This window comes from Peromyscus leucopus, chromosome 7, assembly GCF_004664715.2.
Source record: "Peromyscus leucopus breed LL Stock chromosome 7, UCI_PerLeu_2.1, whole genome shotgun sequence".
Classification (NCBI taxonomy): Eukaryota; Metazoa; Chordata; class Mammalia; order Rodentia; family Cricetidae; genus Peromyscus; species Peromyscus leucopus.
The window spans coordinates 99,267,416-99,282,446 of NC_051069.1; the positions used below are offsets into that span (position 1 = coordinate 99,267,416).

The window sequence follows — 15,031 nt, forward strand, 5'->3', positions numbered from 1 at the left end:
TTTCTTTTTTGGTTTTTCAACACAAGGTTCCTCTGTGTATCCCTGGCTATCCTGGAACTGGCTCTCTAGACCAGGCTGGATTTACCTTTGTCTCCTGAGTGCTGGATTTAAAGGCATGTACCACTACTGCCTGGCTTTTCTTTCTTTTTTTTTTTCTTTCTTTCTTTTTTTTTTTTTAAAAGATTTACTTATTACATATACAGTGCTCTGCCTGCATCTATTCCTGCAGGCCAGAAGAGGGCACCAGATCTCAATACAGATAGATGGCTGATAGCCACCATGTGGTTATTGGGACTTGAACTCAACACCTCTGAAAGAACATCCTGTGCGCCTAACCTGTGAGCCATCTCTCCAACTCCTACTTTTCTTTTCTTAAAAGACAATAATAATTAATAGTTAAATTCTTTTTTTTTTTTTTTTTTTTTTTTTTTTTCGAGACAGTTTTCTTGTGTAGCTTTGCGCTTTCTTTCCTGAGCTCACTTGTACCAGCTGCCTCGAACTCACAGAGATCCGCCTGCCTCTGCCTCCCGAATGCTGGGATTAAAGGCGTGCGCCACCAACGCCCGGCAATAGTTAAAATTCTTAACTAATTTTCACCTACTCTGAATTTACTCTCAGTTACATATCAGGATTTAATAATCTTAAGAACTGCTTAAAAGTATTAGCAAGAAATGTTAAGAATTACTTTTATCAAGAACCACAAGATGTGGGCTAGAGATGGCTCAGTGGTTAAGAACATTGGCTGCTTTTCCAGAGAACCCAGCTTCAATTCCCAGCACCCATGACAGCTCACAACTGCCTGTAAGTCCAGTTCTAGGGCACAGACACCCTCACTCGGATATACATGCAGGCAAAACACCAATGCACATAAAATAAAAATAAAATAAATTAAAAAAAAAAAAAAAAACCCACAGGATGTGGCCATGTGGTATGGTTCCGCTCCCCCACCCCCGGAGCTGAGGACTGAACCCAGGGCCTTCTACCACTGAGCTAAATCCCCACCCTGTGGTACAGTTTTTAAGTAGAATGGCTTTTAGGCTGGGGATGTAGCTCAGTGTTAGAGCGCTTGGCACACACAGGCTATGGCTTTGACTGCCAGCACAGGGGCAGAGCTGTGCAGAGGTGAGGCCTAGTTAGAGTTGAGGGGGGTGTCAGGGATCACTATGAGCATTACTTCAAATCAGTGACAAATGATCATCTTTGTTAGGATGCTGGCATTGAGTTCCTATGACAGACAGCTACACTTTCATTTCCAGAAGAAGGCAAATGCCAGCCAGCATGAAAGTAGTCAGCACAGACGGTGCTCGTCCTGGAGTCCTGGATGCTGGGAGATCCCGGTCCATCACATGACCACCTGAAAGGCAGAAATGCTTGGTCATTAGGGAAGTCCCTCCAGCTTCCCTGCTGCCTCCACTGCCTGAGCACACATCTAGCTAGATCCAGAACTCTGCGGGGCCTGACTGGATGAGGACAGTGTGCCCACAAGATCAGCAGCACTAACTACATGACTCCCTTATTCCCCTGAAGAGCTTTCATCAAAAGTTGCTGCAGATCTGTTGTTGATGGGCTCTTCCCTGGATACTTTCTATTCCAATGTTGGTGCAGACCCTGATTAGGCTCTGGTAAGGGGACAACACATCTTGGACCCAAAATTCCAGGGAGAAAATATGGTCCCCATTCATCTGATCATTCTATCCTCTGCTAATAAAATCTATGCACAACACCCAAAATGCAATGGTAAAGACACAGACCCTGTACGGGGATACAGGCCCCATCCTGTGTCAGATGAAGGTATACATTTATTAACCTTATAACTTGCACACATTTGATTCTGAGAGCTCAAATGTGAGCTGCTCAGAAAAACCCAGCCCTGTGGGGTGGGGACGACACTGGCTCCTCGGCTCTCGTCTGTGTCACTCTTGCCATCGTCTCCTTCAGATCTGTAAGACGAAGGGTGCTGTGACCACCCACCACAGACCCTTAGGGTGCAGGAAGAACCAGTCCTGGTGGCTCGAGACTTTAAACCCCGGCACCAACAATATTTTATGTGGGGCACATCTTTAATCCCAGCACTTGGGGACAGAAGCAGGCAGAGCTCTGTGAGTTCCAGGCCAGCCAGGGTTACATGGTGAGACCTTGTCTCAAAAAAAATGTTTGCAGGACACCGGTGGGGTCAAAGTGTTGGGACCCAAGGCTGGTAGACTGATTATATCTCAGACTATGGAGGCTGAAGCACGAGGACTGATGGGGGTCAGAGGTCAACTTAGGTACAGAGTGAGTTCCAGACCAGCCTGGGCTTCAGAATAAGACAAAAATAACAACAAAACACCCCAGACAACAAACCCCAACCCACCAGCGCACAGGAAGGATTAGTTGTAGTAGTGAGTTCTGAGTGGCTGGCCTGGCGCCTGTGGGGATCTTCTGCCCAAGGACAGACGACACCAGAGGGCAGATCTCGATGCTCAAGTGGCAAGCTCTTTTTCTGATCATGGTGTTCAGCAGAAGCCTGCTTATTACCAGTGTAGACTTGAGGGAACTCCAAAGGTAGTGTGACAGTATGGATTGAGGAATGTCCCTTACCAAGGCCCTCACACCTGAGAGCTCTCCTCAAGATCCATTGTACCAGGGACTGCACACCCACAGCTCCGTATCTGAGAAAGCGTTCTCCATCAAAATCCGTCCTTCAGGAACATCCATCAGGGCCTTGCATCTGAGGGAGCACCCCAAAGGTCCCACATCTAAGAGGACACTACCTAAGGACCTCCTTAAATGCCTATGACACCACATCTAAAGAAACATTTCCCAGGGACATCACATCTAAGGGAGCACTCCCTAAGGACCTAGTGTTTGAGGGAGCACCCACCAAGGATTCCTAGGCTCTATGCCCTTAGGAGCCCTTACGCTATTTTATAAGCAGAGGCCTGACTGGCAGGTCCTGTTAGACCCGGAAGAAGTTGGACCCTAGCAGAACAGGAGACAGAAAGGGAGTCCTTTGGGCGTCTGAGGGACCCGACAGGACTAAAGAGGGACAGTTGCTTACCACAGCCAGGTAAAAAGGTCTGAGGAAAACAGTGGAGCTGGCCTTGCCAACACCTGCACAGGGAACACTTCTTGGGCAGCCAGGTGCCGTGGAGGAAAGACCCACAGTGCCTGAGAAAGAAGAGAGAACCCCGGCAGTGAATTCCTCACTCTCCCTGCCCTCCCCATCGCCCAGTCCTGTCCCTCCCAACAGCTTACTCTTTTCGTACGTCACGTTCACAGTTGCGTCCATAGAAGGAAGGTGGACAGGCACAGAAGGACCCCAGGATACAGGTCCCTCCATTCAGGCAGCAAGTTTTATTAAGCAACTTACCTGAAATGTAAAAGAAGTCATGGGGTGGGTAGAGGGCTGATAAACCATAAACCAAGGTCCATCTAGCACTCAGAAGAGCCCATAGCATAAGACTCTACCTCTTGGGGAAATCATTTTCATGTTCAGACCAGTGATGGTTACCAGTCCCCAGCACGAAGTCGCATCAGGAAAAAACCCTGACTTTCAGGGATGTGACACAACACACACATCTCACTCATCTCTACACCCCAGCCAGTACAAGGCAACCCAGCCGCTAACCCACACGCCCGCCCGCTCTCTTAGGTGAAGTGCTAAAAAGTTACATTTGAGATGTATCAGGGCAGAACAGAGATGAATTAAGGCAAGCAAGTCTTACTGTTCTCTATCCCCATGGGAGGCACAAACTGGAAAGAGCGAGATCGTAACGCAGGTTCTTCCTGGTTCCGAAGGCTGTTATCTCTGATGGCCAGGTCTCTCGGAGATGGAATAGCAGCCGGCCCACGGTGGCCCAACCCTGTATTTCAGGCCACATGAATTTCTTTTCTTTCCTTTTTCTTTTTCCAAGACAGGGCTTCTTTGTGTAGCCTTGGCTGTCCTTGAACTCGCTCTGTAGACCAGGTTGGCCTCGAACTCAAAGAGATCCACCTACCTCTGTCTACCAAGTACTGGGATTAAAGATGTGCCCTGCATAAAATATTGTTGGTGCTCCTAAGAAGCACCGTCCACCAACCACCACCAAGTATGGCGGCACATGCCTGTGACCTTAGCACTCAGGAGGTGGAGGAAGGCTCCTGAGTTAGAGGCCAGCCCGAGAGGCCCTGTCCCAAACACCAAGGCTGAGCTCAACAGCAGTGTAGTTAGGATGCATAAGGTTTACTCTCAGCACAGAGGAGGTGGGGATGGAGTGGAGGGTAATCTGGAAGTATGTCCAGGGGGTACGAAGCCCAGGGCCAAATGCCCAGCACCATGTGAGCAACTACAAAAAAGTTGGTGCTCAAAAGGAAAAAATAATTCGGCCAGATTCAGTAATGACCTTGGGAGGCAGAGGCAGGAGAATCAGGAGTTCAGTTAGCCCTGGCTGTAGTGTGAATTCCTAAGCTACAAGGCCTTTACCCCACAACAAAAGTGTGCATGTGTGTACAAAACTCACTGGGTGTGGCGGAGGCACTGGGGTGGGTGGAGGAGGCAGGGGATGCAGGAATCCCAGGACAGCCAGGGCTCCGTGACTCCCAGTCTCAAAAAACTGAATCCCAGCTCGGCAGTGGTGATGCACGCCTTTAGTCCCAGCTTTCAGGATGCAGAGGCAAGCGGATCTCTGTGAGTTCAAGGCCAGCTTGATCTCCATGGAGAGTTCCAGGGCATCCAGGGCTACACAGAGAAACCCTGTCTTGAAGCTCCCCACCCCGCAAAAAAACAAAACAAAAAACCCTGAGCCCCAAACAAAAGAAAACACTTACCAGCAATGAGTCCAAATTCAAATGCACTGGAAACGGCCACAAGTAAAACCAGACTAGAGAAAGGAAATTGGACATCGGTCAGGGAGACAAGGCACGTGAAACTGGGGCCTTCTTATCACAAGACCACAGGCCACTGAGAAGCGAAGACTGCCACCTTCCTTCTCTAGTCCTGCCTCCAGTAACAAAACTGGAGCAGAAATTCCCTTTTCGAAAAAATTCTATTTTGCCCAAACTGCACATTTTTTCCCCATGGTACAGTTTACATGTATGAATTTTTAAATGGCTGTACGGGCCAGGGTGGAAAACTTGCCCAGCATGTGCAGATCCTGGTCTGTTCCCCAGCACCACTAGATTAAAAACCTGTCCTGTCATTTAAAATGGGTCCAAGTTTAATTTGTTATTCTTAATGGTTTTTAAAGTATTGAATGTCTCTACCATTCACTTTTAGAGGCAATCGTAATTCGGCTGCAATACTAATTATTATTTATGATGAGTGAGCTGGAAATGGTGGCGGCCACTAAGCTTTACAGTCTGAGTTGGATGCCCAGGACCCACACAGGGATCTCACTCCAGGAAGTCATATTCTGACCTCCACGCACATGTACCACTGCATTCTTACACACACACACACACACTCACACACACACACACACACACACACACACACACACGGAACGTTAAAAAGATTGACTATTTTAAAAAGTCAATGGCAAAGTAGTACGTAAGTAAGTACAAAGCTCCAGGGTCTTCAGGAAAAGCAGCAACATTACCAGAAGCTTTTTAAGGTTCAAGCAAAATAAAATCAGAGAAGCATCTATAGAACATGGTTTTCTGAAGTTGCAATCTCCAGCAATCAAAAATTCAAGGTTAGCTCATACCTGGACCAGAAGTGCGCCATCTTCCACGGGTCGTAAAAATGTTGGAGAAAAATACAAGGAAAACTACTAGCAAATGGCTTTAATTCATAAAGTAATTCCCCAAACACCCAAAGGTTAATTTCCCGAAGTGAAAAATAGTAAATTAGAAAGATATCCCAGATGAGAAATGCGCCTGTCCCAGAGAATCTTAGGGCAGTCGACAGCCAAGGTCTCGAAGCAGATTGGGGGGATGGGGCCTCGCCCGCCTACTGAACGCTTTGACCTTGAGAAAGGACTTCCGAGAGATCTTCCTTCCTTCGTTAGAAACCCTTGGGGTGGCGGGAGGACCCTCAGGTGGGCGGGGAGACCGGAGCCCCACGCCCATGACCAGGCCTTCACACTGCAAGGCCGGCCGGGCGGTGGGCTTGGCTAACCAGCAGTGTCTGATTAGATACAGGTTTTCTTTTCTCTTGAGAAGGGGGGTCGAAGAGAGAGTCAAGTTATACTACCGGGGCCGTTCAAACACGAAAGTCATTATTTAGGAACCGCTAAGCATCATGTATAAATATGTAGGCATTTGATACTTCATTATCGAATTTTAACTCTGAATTTGCTAAAAAAAGCCGCGTGGCGCTGGTTGCTGGGGAAGCTTGGATGGCTAGGGAAGATGCGCTGGCGAGCCGCGAGGACTTGTTTGGGTGAGGAGCAAGGTCAAGGTCAAGGTCCGGGAGGGATTGGAGTCGGGGAGTGAGAGCCAATCTTCTCCAGCGGCGTCTGAAGTGCAAACGTGCGTCCCGGAGCCTGCGGGTGGGCGCGGGGACCGGCAGGGACCCGAAGCTTAAAGCCGTAGGTCGTTGGTTCTTCTGTGTTCAGACATGCCCAATATGCTAAGTGGATGAGCTGCATTTTACTGGTTCTCTCTCTCTCTCCCCTCCCCCCACCTCCTCCTCTGTGTCTCTATCTCTGTGTGGGGATGGGGAGGGCCTCGCCTTGTATCTGGAGTAGTATCTCTCTAGAGCTAGATGCTGGGCAGGCCTGTGGCACAACTCCCAGAGAAACATCCAACCCCGCGATACCCCCTTAGCTGAAAGCGCTATGGCGGATAAGTTCTCATTTCCGAACTTAAGACGATGGCGGTCACCTCCCTGTTTCTGAGAAAGGCACTGAGGCTGCTGTTCTGGTGAGAGGTTTCAGAGTCCAAGGAAGCACATGTGTGTGACATGTGTGTGGAATGCCACGGGGCAAGGCTTCAAGGACCCAAAGTCAGATACTTATTATTAGCCGTGGGGTACAAGGTCCATCTACTTTAATATTTTAGATTTATTCTCATACTCGACATGAGCAGCCAGGTATTAGAAACAAGTCGTCTGTCTGTCACAAAAGCAGGTCATGGTGGCACAGGCCTGTACGAGGTGGAGGCAGGAGGATTGGAGTAAGTTAGAAGCCAGCCTGGTCTTCAGAGTGAGTTTAAGGCTAGCCTGTGCTACAGGGCAAGACCCTACTTTATATTTGTTCTAACCCTTCTTTTGAGAAAGGATCTCACTCAAGCTTAGGCTGGCTTGGAACTCAGTTATCTTCTTTCCTCTGTTTCTCCAAATTCTAGGATTACAGGCAAGTATTAACAAGCACAGCTAAGACAGCCTCTGAATACAAAACAGGGCTGGAGAGAAGTCTCGGCGCTTAAGAGCACTGGCTGCTCTTCCAGAGGACCCGAGGTTCAATTCCCAGCTCCCACATGGCAGCTCACAACTGTCTGCAATGCCAGTTCCAGAAGATCTGACACCCTCACACAGACATACATGCAGGCAAATCATCAACGCACATAAAAACAAATCTTAAAAAAAAGAGAAAAGAAATACACAAAAGCAACAACCCTCCTCCACTCCTGACATAGGCCGCTATGGTGACTTACTTCGTTAATAGTTTCAGCACATTCATACAGGCCAGCAGACCCAGACCGTGACCGTGGGCGGGCCTGGGAATTCTGTCCACACCCACTCTCTCCACCCCCACCCCAGTCACACTTAGCCTCCAGCCTCTTCGCCAGTTCCTGAAACTCGGTTGGGATGTTATTTCCCTGCAGGCCCCTGCTCTTCATTAACAAGAGAATGGCTGTTTTCACTGGGAATTTGACAAACAGAACTTACTCTGCATACACCTCTAGTTCCCTGTCGGGGTTTGGAAGGACAGATTCCTGCATACCAACTGGCAGACTGGAAGGGTGAGGAGGAATGGTCAAGGGATTAGGAGGAGACCCCATTTGTTTCTGTGTGATTTACGTTATTTCTCTACCTGTGTAGACATAGCAGGAATTATTTTATCACGGATCCCAGCAGGACACGTTTCTACAGTGTCTTCCCTTGCAAGTATAACTTGGGGACACTTGAGGGCGTATCCTTGTAAATACTGAGCACTGAACTTGTTTGCTTAATTCATGCATGCTTCCAAAATGTTTTCCCAGAATCCCACCCTGTCCCTTTTCTTTCTCCTTTTACTGCAAAACTGTGTAAAGATCTCCTCTCCCTGGACTTGTCCATGCTGGCTGCAGCTAACATCCGAAGATTTTTTTGATTCCTGAAAAATAGTATTTTGGGCTGGGCGGTGGTGGCGCACGCCTTTACGCCCAGCACTTGGGAGGGAGATGCAGGCTGACCTCAGTGAGTTTGAGACCAGCCTGATCTACAGAGCAAGTTCCAGGGCAGCCAGGACTACATAGAGAAACCCTGTCTCGGAAAAAAAAAAAAATGTATTTTGTTGTTTGGATTTGCATATTTCACTGTTTCTGGGTGTTTATATTTTGTTTCCTATGACCTGGCTGGTGGTTCTTACAGTGCCCTTGAACTGGCTTCTTTGGGCTTAGTCTGAATGTCATTTGCTCTGGGAGGTCCTTTCTGGCACTATTTGTCCCCATCCTGGCTTCCAGCTGGGGCCCTGAACTGAAGAACAGATCCTGGTATCCACTGCCCCGCCCCAGAGTTTATTTTGCTAACACTGGATGGTAAACTGCTTATTTTCTTGTCTTTCACCCCATTGCCCCTGGTTCCCACCTAGGAGGTCTAAAGCCTGGTGTTCCAGAACTCCCAGCTTCTACAACCTACAGAAGCATTAAGTCTCAGCACCATTTTCTAAAATAGGGCCAGAGCAACACCCTTGAGAAGCCAGGAAGACAGTATTTCCCCCAAACCTGAGCCTGGAAAAATAACAAGGAACATTGCTTTCCTCCAAAAATGAAGGAAAGAAACCCCAGTTTGTAGTCATTACTGATATGCCTGGTGCCTTATTCTAAAAAGTTAGCCATGCATAAGACAAGATGATTTGGTGCATTTTCAGAAGCAGTGTCAGGGGAGGGGTAGTTTTACACTTTAGGTGTGTGTGTGTGTGTGTGTGTGTGTGTGTGTGTGTGTGCGCGCGCGCGCGCGCTCATGTGCACATGTGATTTTTTACAATTCTATTATTTATATTTTTTAGTGTGCATCTATGTGTGTTTGCACATTCCTGGCATGTGTGTGGAAGGCAGAGGACGCCTTGCAGGACTTGGTTCCCTCTGCCTTCCGCAGTGTAGGTACCCCAGGGAGAACTCGGGTCCATAGGCTTGTTGTGCCGGCAAGCTCCTTTGCCCCCGAGTCGCCTCACTTGCTCCACCTTTCTCCAGCTCTCTTGCACAGATCTTGCTTCTGCCGGTCAAATCGATTAGCTGTTTACTAACCAGGCACCTGGGCTGTGCTTTGACCAGGGGGGCAGGCCAGGGCTTCCTTTCCCCATTCTGAATAAGACAAGCCAAACACCATTTTAGTTGCATTCCCAAACTCCTGGTGAGGGGAAGGGACAGCTCTGTCTCCACTGCTCACAGACATTGTCAAAGTTAATTGGTCTCAGCAGACAAAAGGAGAAACAAGCAGGCCCCTAGGAGACAATCAGAAGGCAAGCTGGGCTGCATTCACAGGATCTAGAGGACGTCATCTAAGAGAGTCTTAAGTGGATTTGTATGTGACTGCTTCCAGTGTTCCTCACGGCTCTCAGGGATTTGAAATGGATGAAATGCAGATGAAAGGTGGGAAGCTGGGTGCAAGCCCAATCTGCCATCAGAAACAAATTTAAAAGTCTGTCCTGGGCGGTGAGCCGTCATCTTTCATGCAAATGCCCAGGCACACTGACATTTGTCTTCTCCTGTGAAAAGTCAGTTGAGCTGGGCGGTGGTGGCCCAAGCCTTTAATCCCAGCACTCGTGAGGCAGAGGCAGGTGGATCTCTGTGAGTTCAAAGCCAGCCTGGACTACAGAGTGAGATCCAGGAAAAGGCACAAAGCTACACAGAGAAACTCTGTCTTGAAAAACCAAACAACAACAACAACAACAACAAAAGTCAGTTGAGCCGGGCTTCTGACTTAGGGAAATGAAGTGGGAACTGTTTTAAGTCATTGAATTGATAAGAATTTATAACTTAGCAATGTAGAACTAATGTAACATCATCACTTTTAAAAATGATGATTATTGCAGTGCTGGGAATTGTACCCAGGGCTTTTCACATGCTAGGCAAGCTCTCTGTCACCGAGGTATACTTCTAGCCTTTGCAAACGTTTTAGATTAAAATTTTTAAGGGGCTGGAGAGATGGTTTGGAGGTTAAGAGCACGGGTGCTCTTCCAGAGGTTGTGGGTTCAATTCCCAGCGACCACATGGTGGCTCACAGCCATCTGTGATGAGATCTGGTGCCTCTATTTGGTGCCCTCTTCTGGCACACAGGCATGCATGCAGGCAGAACATGGCATACAAAATAAATAAATAAATAAATAAATAAATAAATAAATAAATAAATAAAATAAAACCAAAAAAGGTGCATGCCTTTAATACCAGCACTTGGAAAGCAGAGGCAAATGGATCTCTGTGAGTTTGAGGCCAGCCTGGCCTATTTATTTTTATTTTATGCATATGCATGCCTGCTGCCCAAGGAGACCAGAAGATGACATTGGGTCCCCTGAAATTGGAATTACAGATGGTTGTGAGCTGCCATGTTGGTGCTGGGAATCGAACCTAGGTCCTCCTTAACAAGTGCTCTTCACTGCTGAGCCAACTCTCCAGCCTCTCCACCTTGTTTCTGAGATGGGGCCTCCCACCGAACCTGGAGCACACTGATTTGCCGGAGGGCCCTCCGCGCCCCCGCAGAGCTGCGGTTACAGAAGCACTGTTACTTCTGGCTTGTATGTTGTTGTTGAGGATCCGACTCGAATATTCATGCCTTCATGCCAAGCACTTTACTCTCTGAGCCCTCTCTTGTCCCCTAAACTTACAGAAAAAAATTCCAAAAACTTGAAATACCTATTACATTTGCAAATATTTACAAATAAGATTGAGTGGTGCATGTCTTAATTCCAGCTCTCAGGAAGCAGAGGCAGGCAGATCTCTGTGAGTTCGAGGCCAGCCTGGTCTACAGAGCTAGTTCTAGGACAGCCAAAGCTGTTACACAGAGAAACCCTGTCCTGAAACTGCCCCCCACACACACAAAAGAATAAGGGTTCTCTAATCAGTTAAACACCTTCGTATACACCCCCTAAAAGAGTGTTTCCTAAATCCAGTCAAATTGACAAGGAAGATTAGCCATTCAGTGCTCATAGCTGTGGCTGCTGGGTGGCACATTGGCAGCACGATTCAGGAGTGTGGCTGATGACCTGTGAGGACCACCATCAGCCCAGGGCGCTCTCTCTGGACTTTTAACCTGCAGATGTGAAGCAGCAAGCCAGGAGCCCTTGCCACTTGCTACCATTCAATAATGGTCATTGAAATGGAGGGCAGTGTTTATAACAAGCTTTGTTCTTCTGCACACACATCCTAATGGGAGGGAAGTCAGGTAGGAGGCATCAGGGGTTTTCCTGGAAGAAAGCTTTGAGATGCATGTGACTCATGTTCCAGGAAGAGCCGCAGTCTCAGATGACCTGAGGAAAGGTTTGGTTATCTGGGTGTGGTAGAACCCCTTTGGAAGGGAGATAAGCATGCTTGTATCCTCTGACACAGAGAGGCAGAAGCTTGGTCTGTGGATGTTGTTTCAGAGGAGTCTGGGAGCCGAGCTGGGGCTGAATATCTAAAAGCAGTGGTTCCTGACGCTGTGACATGTTGTGACCCCCAACCATAAAATTATTTTGTTGTTACTTCATAGTTGTAATTTTGCTACTGTTGTGAATTGTAATGTAAATATCTGTGTTTTCCAATGGTTTCAGGTGACCCTAGGAAAGGGTCTTCTGACCCACAGGTTGAGAACCACTGCCTTAAGAGGTGCTGTTTTCTTGGACCCCAGCTAGGACTACTCATGAGGAAGCTGTGTATCAGTATATATGTTAGGCTGTTTATGGTTTCCAGGGACTTGGGGAAGTGAGTACCACAGGGCACAGGTCTCCCTGGTGCATTCTGGGAGCCCAGAAGCAGCAAGCTGTGTGTGTGTGAGTGTGTGTGTGTGTGTGTGTGTGTGTGTGTGTGTGTGTGTGTGTGGTGTTTTCCTCCACAGGGTCTTATATAGCCCAGGCTGGCTTCAAACTTCCTAAATAGCTTAGGATGACTCTGAACCTCTGACTTGTCTACCTCTACCTCCTGAGAGTAGGGATCACAAGTGTGCACTGCCACACTTGTCTTTTTGGATGTGCCCAACCCAGAGCTGCAGCAATCTGTACAAGTGAGTTTAGTGCATCACCAACAATTCCTTACACAAGAGTAAACACATTTTGTGTTTTAGAGTATCTCCTGGCTGTTCGTCAGAGGCAACCTCAGCACACGTGTAAACACTGACCCTGTGACTCTGCCCAGGAGTTAAGACCTCCTGGGGTACAGGTGCTTGGTCAGTCCTACCAGCGAGGAGCTGACCTGGCTACCGCTGCACCAGACTGTGCTAATTCCTGCTTCTTACCATGTGGTCACATGCCAGCAATGTTGGCATCAGGTAAAGCTTGTTAGAGATATGGCTATCTGGTTCTGTAGTTGAGCAAGATCCTGGCAGTTCAGGTGTAAAGGTTGGCAGATAAAACAAGGCAATCAGTTAGACATAAATTTCAGATTGACAACAATTTTTTTTTTTTTTTTAGTATAAGTGTATTCTCAAAGCAGTATTCTTATTGTAACATTGGGGATCAAGTCTAGTGCCTCAAGCACACCAGGCAAGAACTGAGTGAGACTAAAGGGCACCAGACTCCACACTCAGCTTTCAGGGTTTTTGTTTGAATTTTGAGACTGTGTCTCAAGTAGACCAGGCTGGCCTTGAACTCCATATGTAGTTGAGGATGACCTTAAACTTCTGATCTTCCTGCACCCACCTCCAGAATGCTGGGATTCCATGTGTGTGTCATCTTGCTTACTAATTGAGGAGTTGGCATGGGGTATTAGTTGCTCTGGGTTGGCCCTGAATCAAGTGTAGATGAGGATGACCTTGACCTCCTGACTCTCTGCTTCCCAAGTGCAGGGATTTTGGGTACACTCCAGGGCTTCAGAGTCAAACCAAGGTGTGTGAGGAGGCCTTGCTGTTATAATGGCTTAGATTCCTGGGCGAACACTGGAGTTCCTTTACTCACTGGGTGTCATTCCAGTGTCTGCCATCAGTAAGACTATTTCTCCAGGTAGCAAACGTTTAAGGATACAAGGAATAAGCAAGCAAACACACACACACACACACACACACACACAACACACACACACACAAAAAAAAAAAAAAAAAACAAGGATGAAATCAAGACTTTCAAAGTATTGCTTCAAACATCGCAAAAAAAAAAAAAAGTTTACATAACCTTGATCCCTTCCTATGCGCTTTCTAATTATGCCTCTTGTTCGGCTCCTTGCCCAAACCGAGACCACAGACTGCTTACCCCTTCCTTAGCTCTGTTTTGTTCTGTTCACGCAAGGCTTTCCTAGCTGGAAACCGCCAGCCGTCTGTGGAGGCGTTCAGGGGATTCTGCCTGCCGAGCTCGTTCAATAAGCCTGCTGTGCCCGGGTGCCAAGCCCTCCCCGACCAGATCTGTTTTGTCTCTTGCTAGGCTGAGTCACATAGAATAGATAGATAGTTTATCAGCACATGTCCTCCAGATCATATTATCCGCTTACAAATATAGCCTCTTAGCGCACAGGCACGGTAGTCCTTCCGCTGGGGGTGTTGCTCTGAGAGTGTAAACAGCGTCGAAAGCGGATTACAGGGTGGCAGCCACGGCCGGGGACTCTCAGCACCCACCCGCACAGGGAAGGTGAGTGGCGGGTGGTCTCGGCCCCAGCGGCGGAGCGGTGTGAGCTAGCCGATGGGAGCGCCGGTCCTGCGACTGCGCAGAAGCTGAGTGGGGCGTCGCGGCTGCTTGGGGGGACCCGCCACCGCGCCTGCGTTGTGGCTTTGGCTGTTTATGGCTTCACCTGGTGCTCGGTGAGCTCCAGCCAGCAACCATCCAAGCACACGGAGAGGACCAGGCTTTGATAGGTGCTTAGTTCAAGAACCACAATTGAGGGGGCGACAGAAATCACGTCGGGGTGCACGGGTGCCCTCAGGTGGGCTGCAGTCGGGACAAGGTCCTCAGGAATCTTCCTGGTTCTTTCGGGAGGACCATCGCGGTGCCCAAGAATGAGTTTCAAAGTGCTGTCCAGGGGGTGATAAATCATCTTTGTTTGTGCCCTCTTCTGGTCCTTGGAAAATATGCTTGACATCTAACTAGGTTGCGGGGAGTGGTCCTTCCTTTCACAAAGCTTGGTGCGCCCCCTGGCGTGGGTGGGGCAGGGGTTGAGGCGAGGGAGGCAAAGTGACTGGAGACTCACAAGAGAATTGTCCAGCTCTGTTAACAGCCCAGGTGCAGCGGCTTCTTGTCTGAACGGTCAGTCACCAGGGCCTGGGGCGTCCTCCAGTCACGGGTCCCGTAGAAGGGCCTAACTGTCAGTGGGGAAAAGTCCCTTAATGCCCAGGGACCTCTGGTGTGTCAGTTTGGTTTCTTGTTTTTAAACAGGGTCTCATGCAGCCCAGGGTGGGGAAGGAACCTAAGGATTTTCTGCATGCCAGGCAAAAATGCTATCGACTGAGCCATACCTCAGCCCTGTGACCTCTTACACTTAATTGATGACCAATGGTCTGTCTTGATTTCTCTTCTTTAGTTAATTGACACCCCCTCCCCATCCTTGCTGGGTGACAGGTTCCATCTTAAGCCGCACTCGATCCAGTGATCACAGGGTGCTCTCTCACCAAGCCTGGGAGCTGGGTGCTGTGGCTGTATCTGGTCCACATGAAAATCCAGCAGCTCTGTCCCCAGGGATTTGTAGCCAGTCAGCCAGGAGGCAGGGTTCCAGCCTGGGCCATCTGACTCAGCCCCTGTTCTTCTCTTAATCCTTTCTGTACTCTGTCTCTCCTGACTTGAGCTTCTAGTTTAACAAATTACCCAACAACAAT

General features: G+C 48.4%; 2 protein-coding genes across 3 annotated transcripts in view; one reads left to right on the plus strand and one right to left on the minus strand.

Moving 5' to 3' along the window:
- Positions 1–568: 568 nt before the first annotated feature.
- On the minus strand, positions 569–14,256 carry Tdgf1 (teratocarcinoma-derived growth factor 1). The gene is made up of 8 exons (XM_028860017.2): positions 14,014–14,256; positions 13,736–13,897; positions 13,482–13,645; positions 4,789–4,841; positions 3,708–3,845; positions 3,238–3,352; positions 3,041–3,150; positions 569–1,354 (listed from the first exon to the last, which is right to left on the minus strand). The coding sequence occupies exons 1-8, from the start codon at positions 14,254–14,256 to the stop codon at positions 1,239–1,241; spliced, it is 1,101 nt and encodes a 366-aa protein (XP_028715850.1). The 3' UTR covers positions 569–1,238.
- Positions 13,698–15,031, plus strand: part of Lrrc2 (leucine rich repeat containing 2) — a 31,340-nt gene continuing 30,006 nt past the window's right edge. The window contains exon 1 of one of the 2 annotated variants that reach the window (XM_028860032.2): positions 13,698–13,853. The gene's annotated coding sequence lies outside the window, so the exon portion shown is untranslated. The remainder of the gene's footprint in view (positions 13,854–15,031) is intronic. The other variant, XM_028860033.2, reaches the window with a different exon arrangement.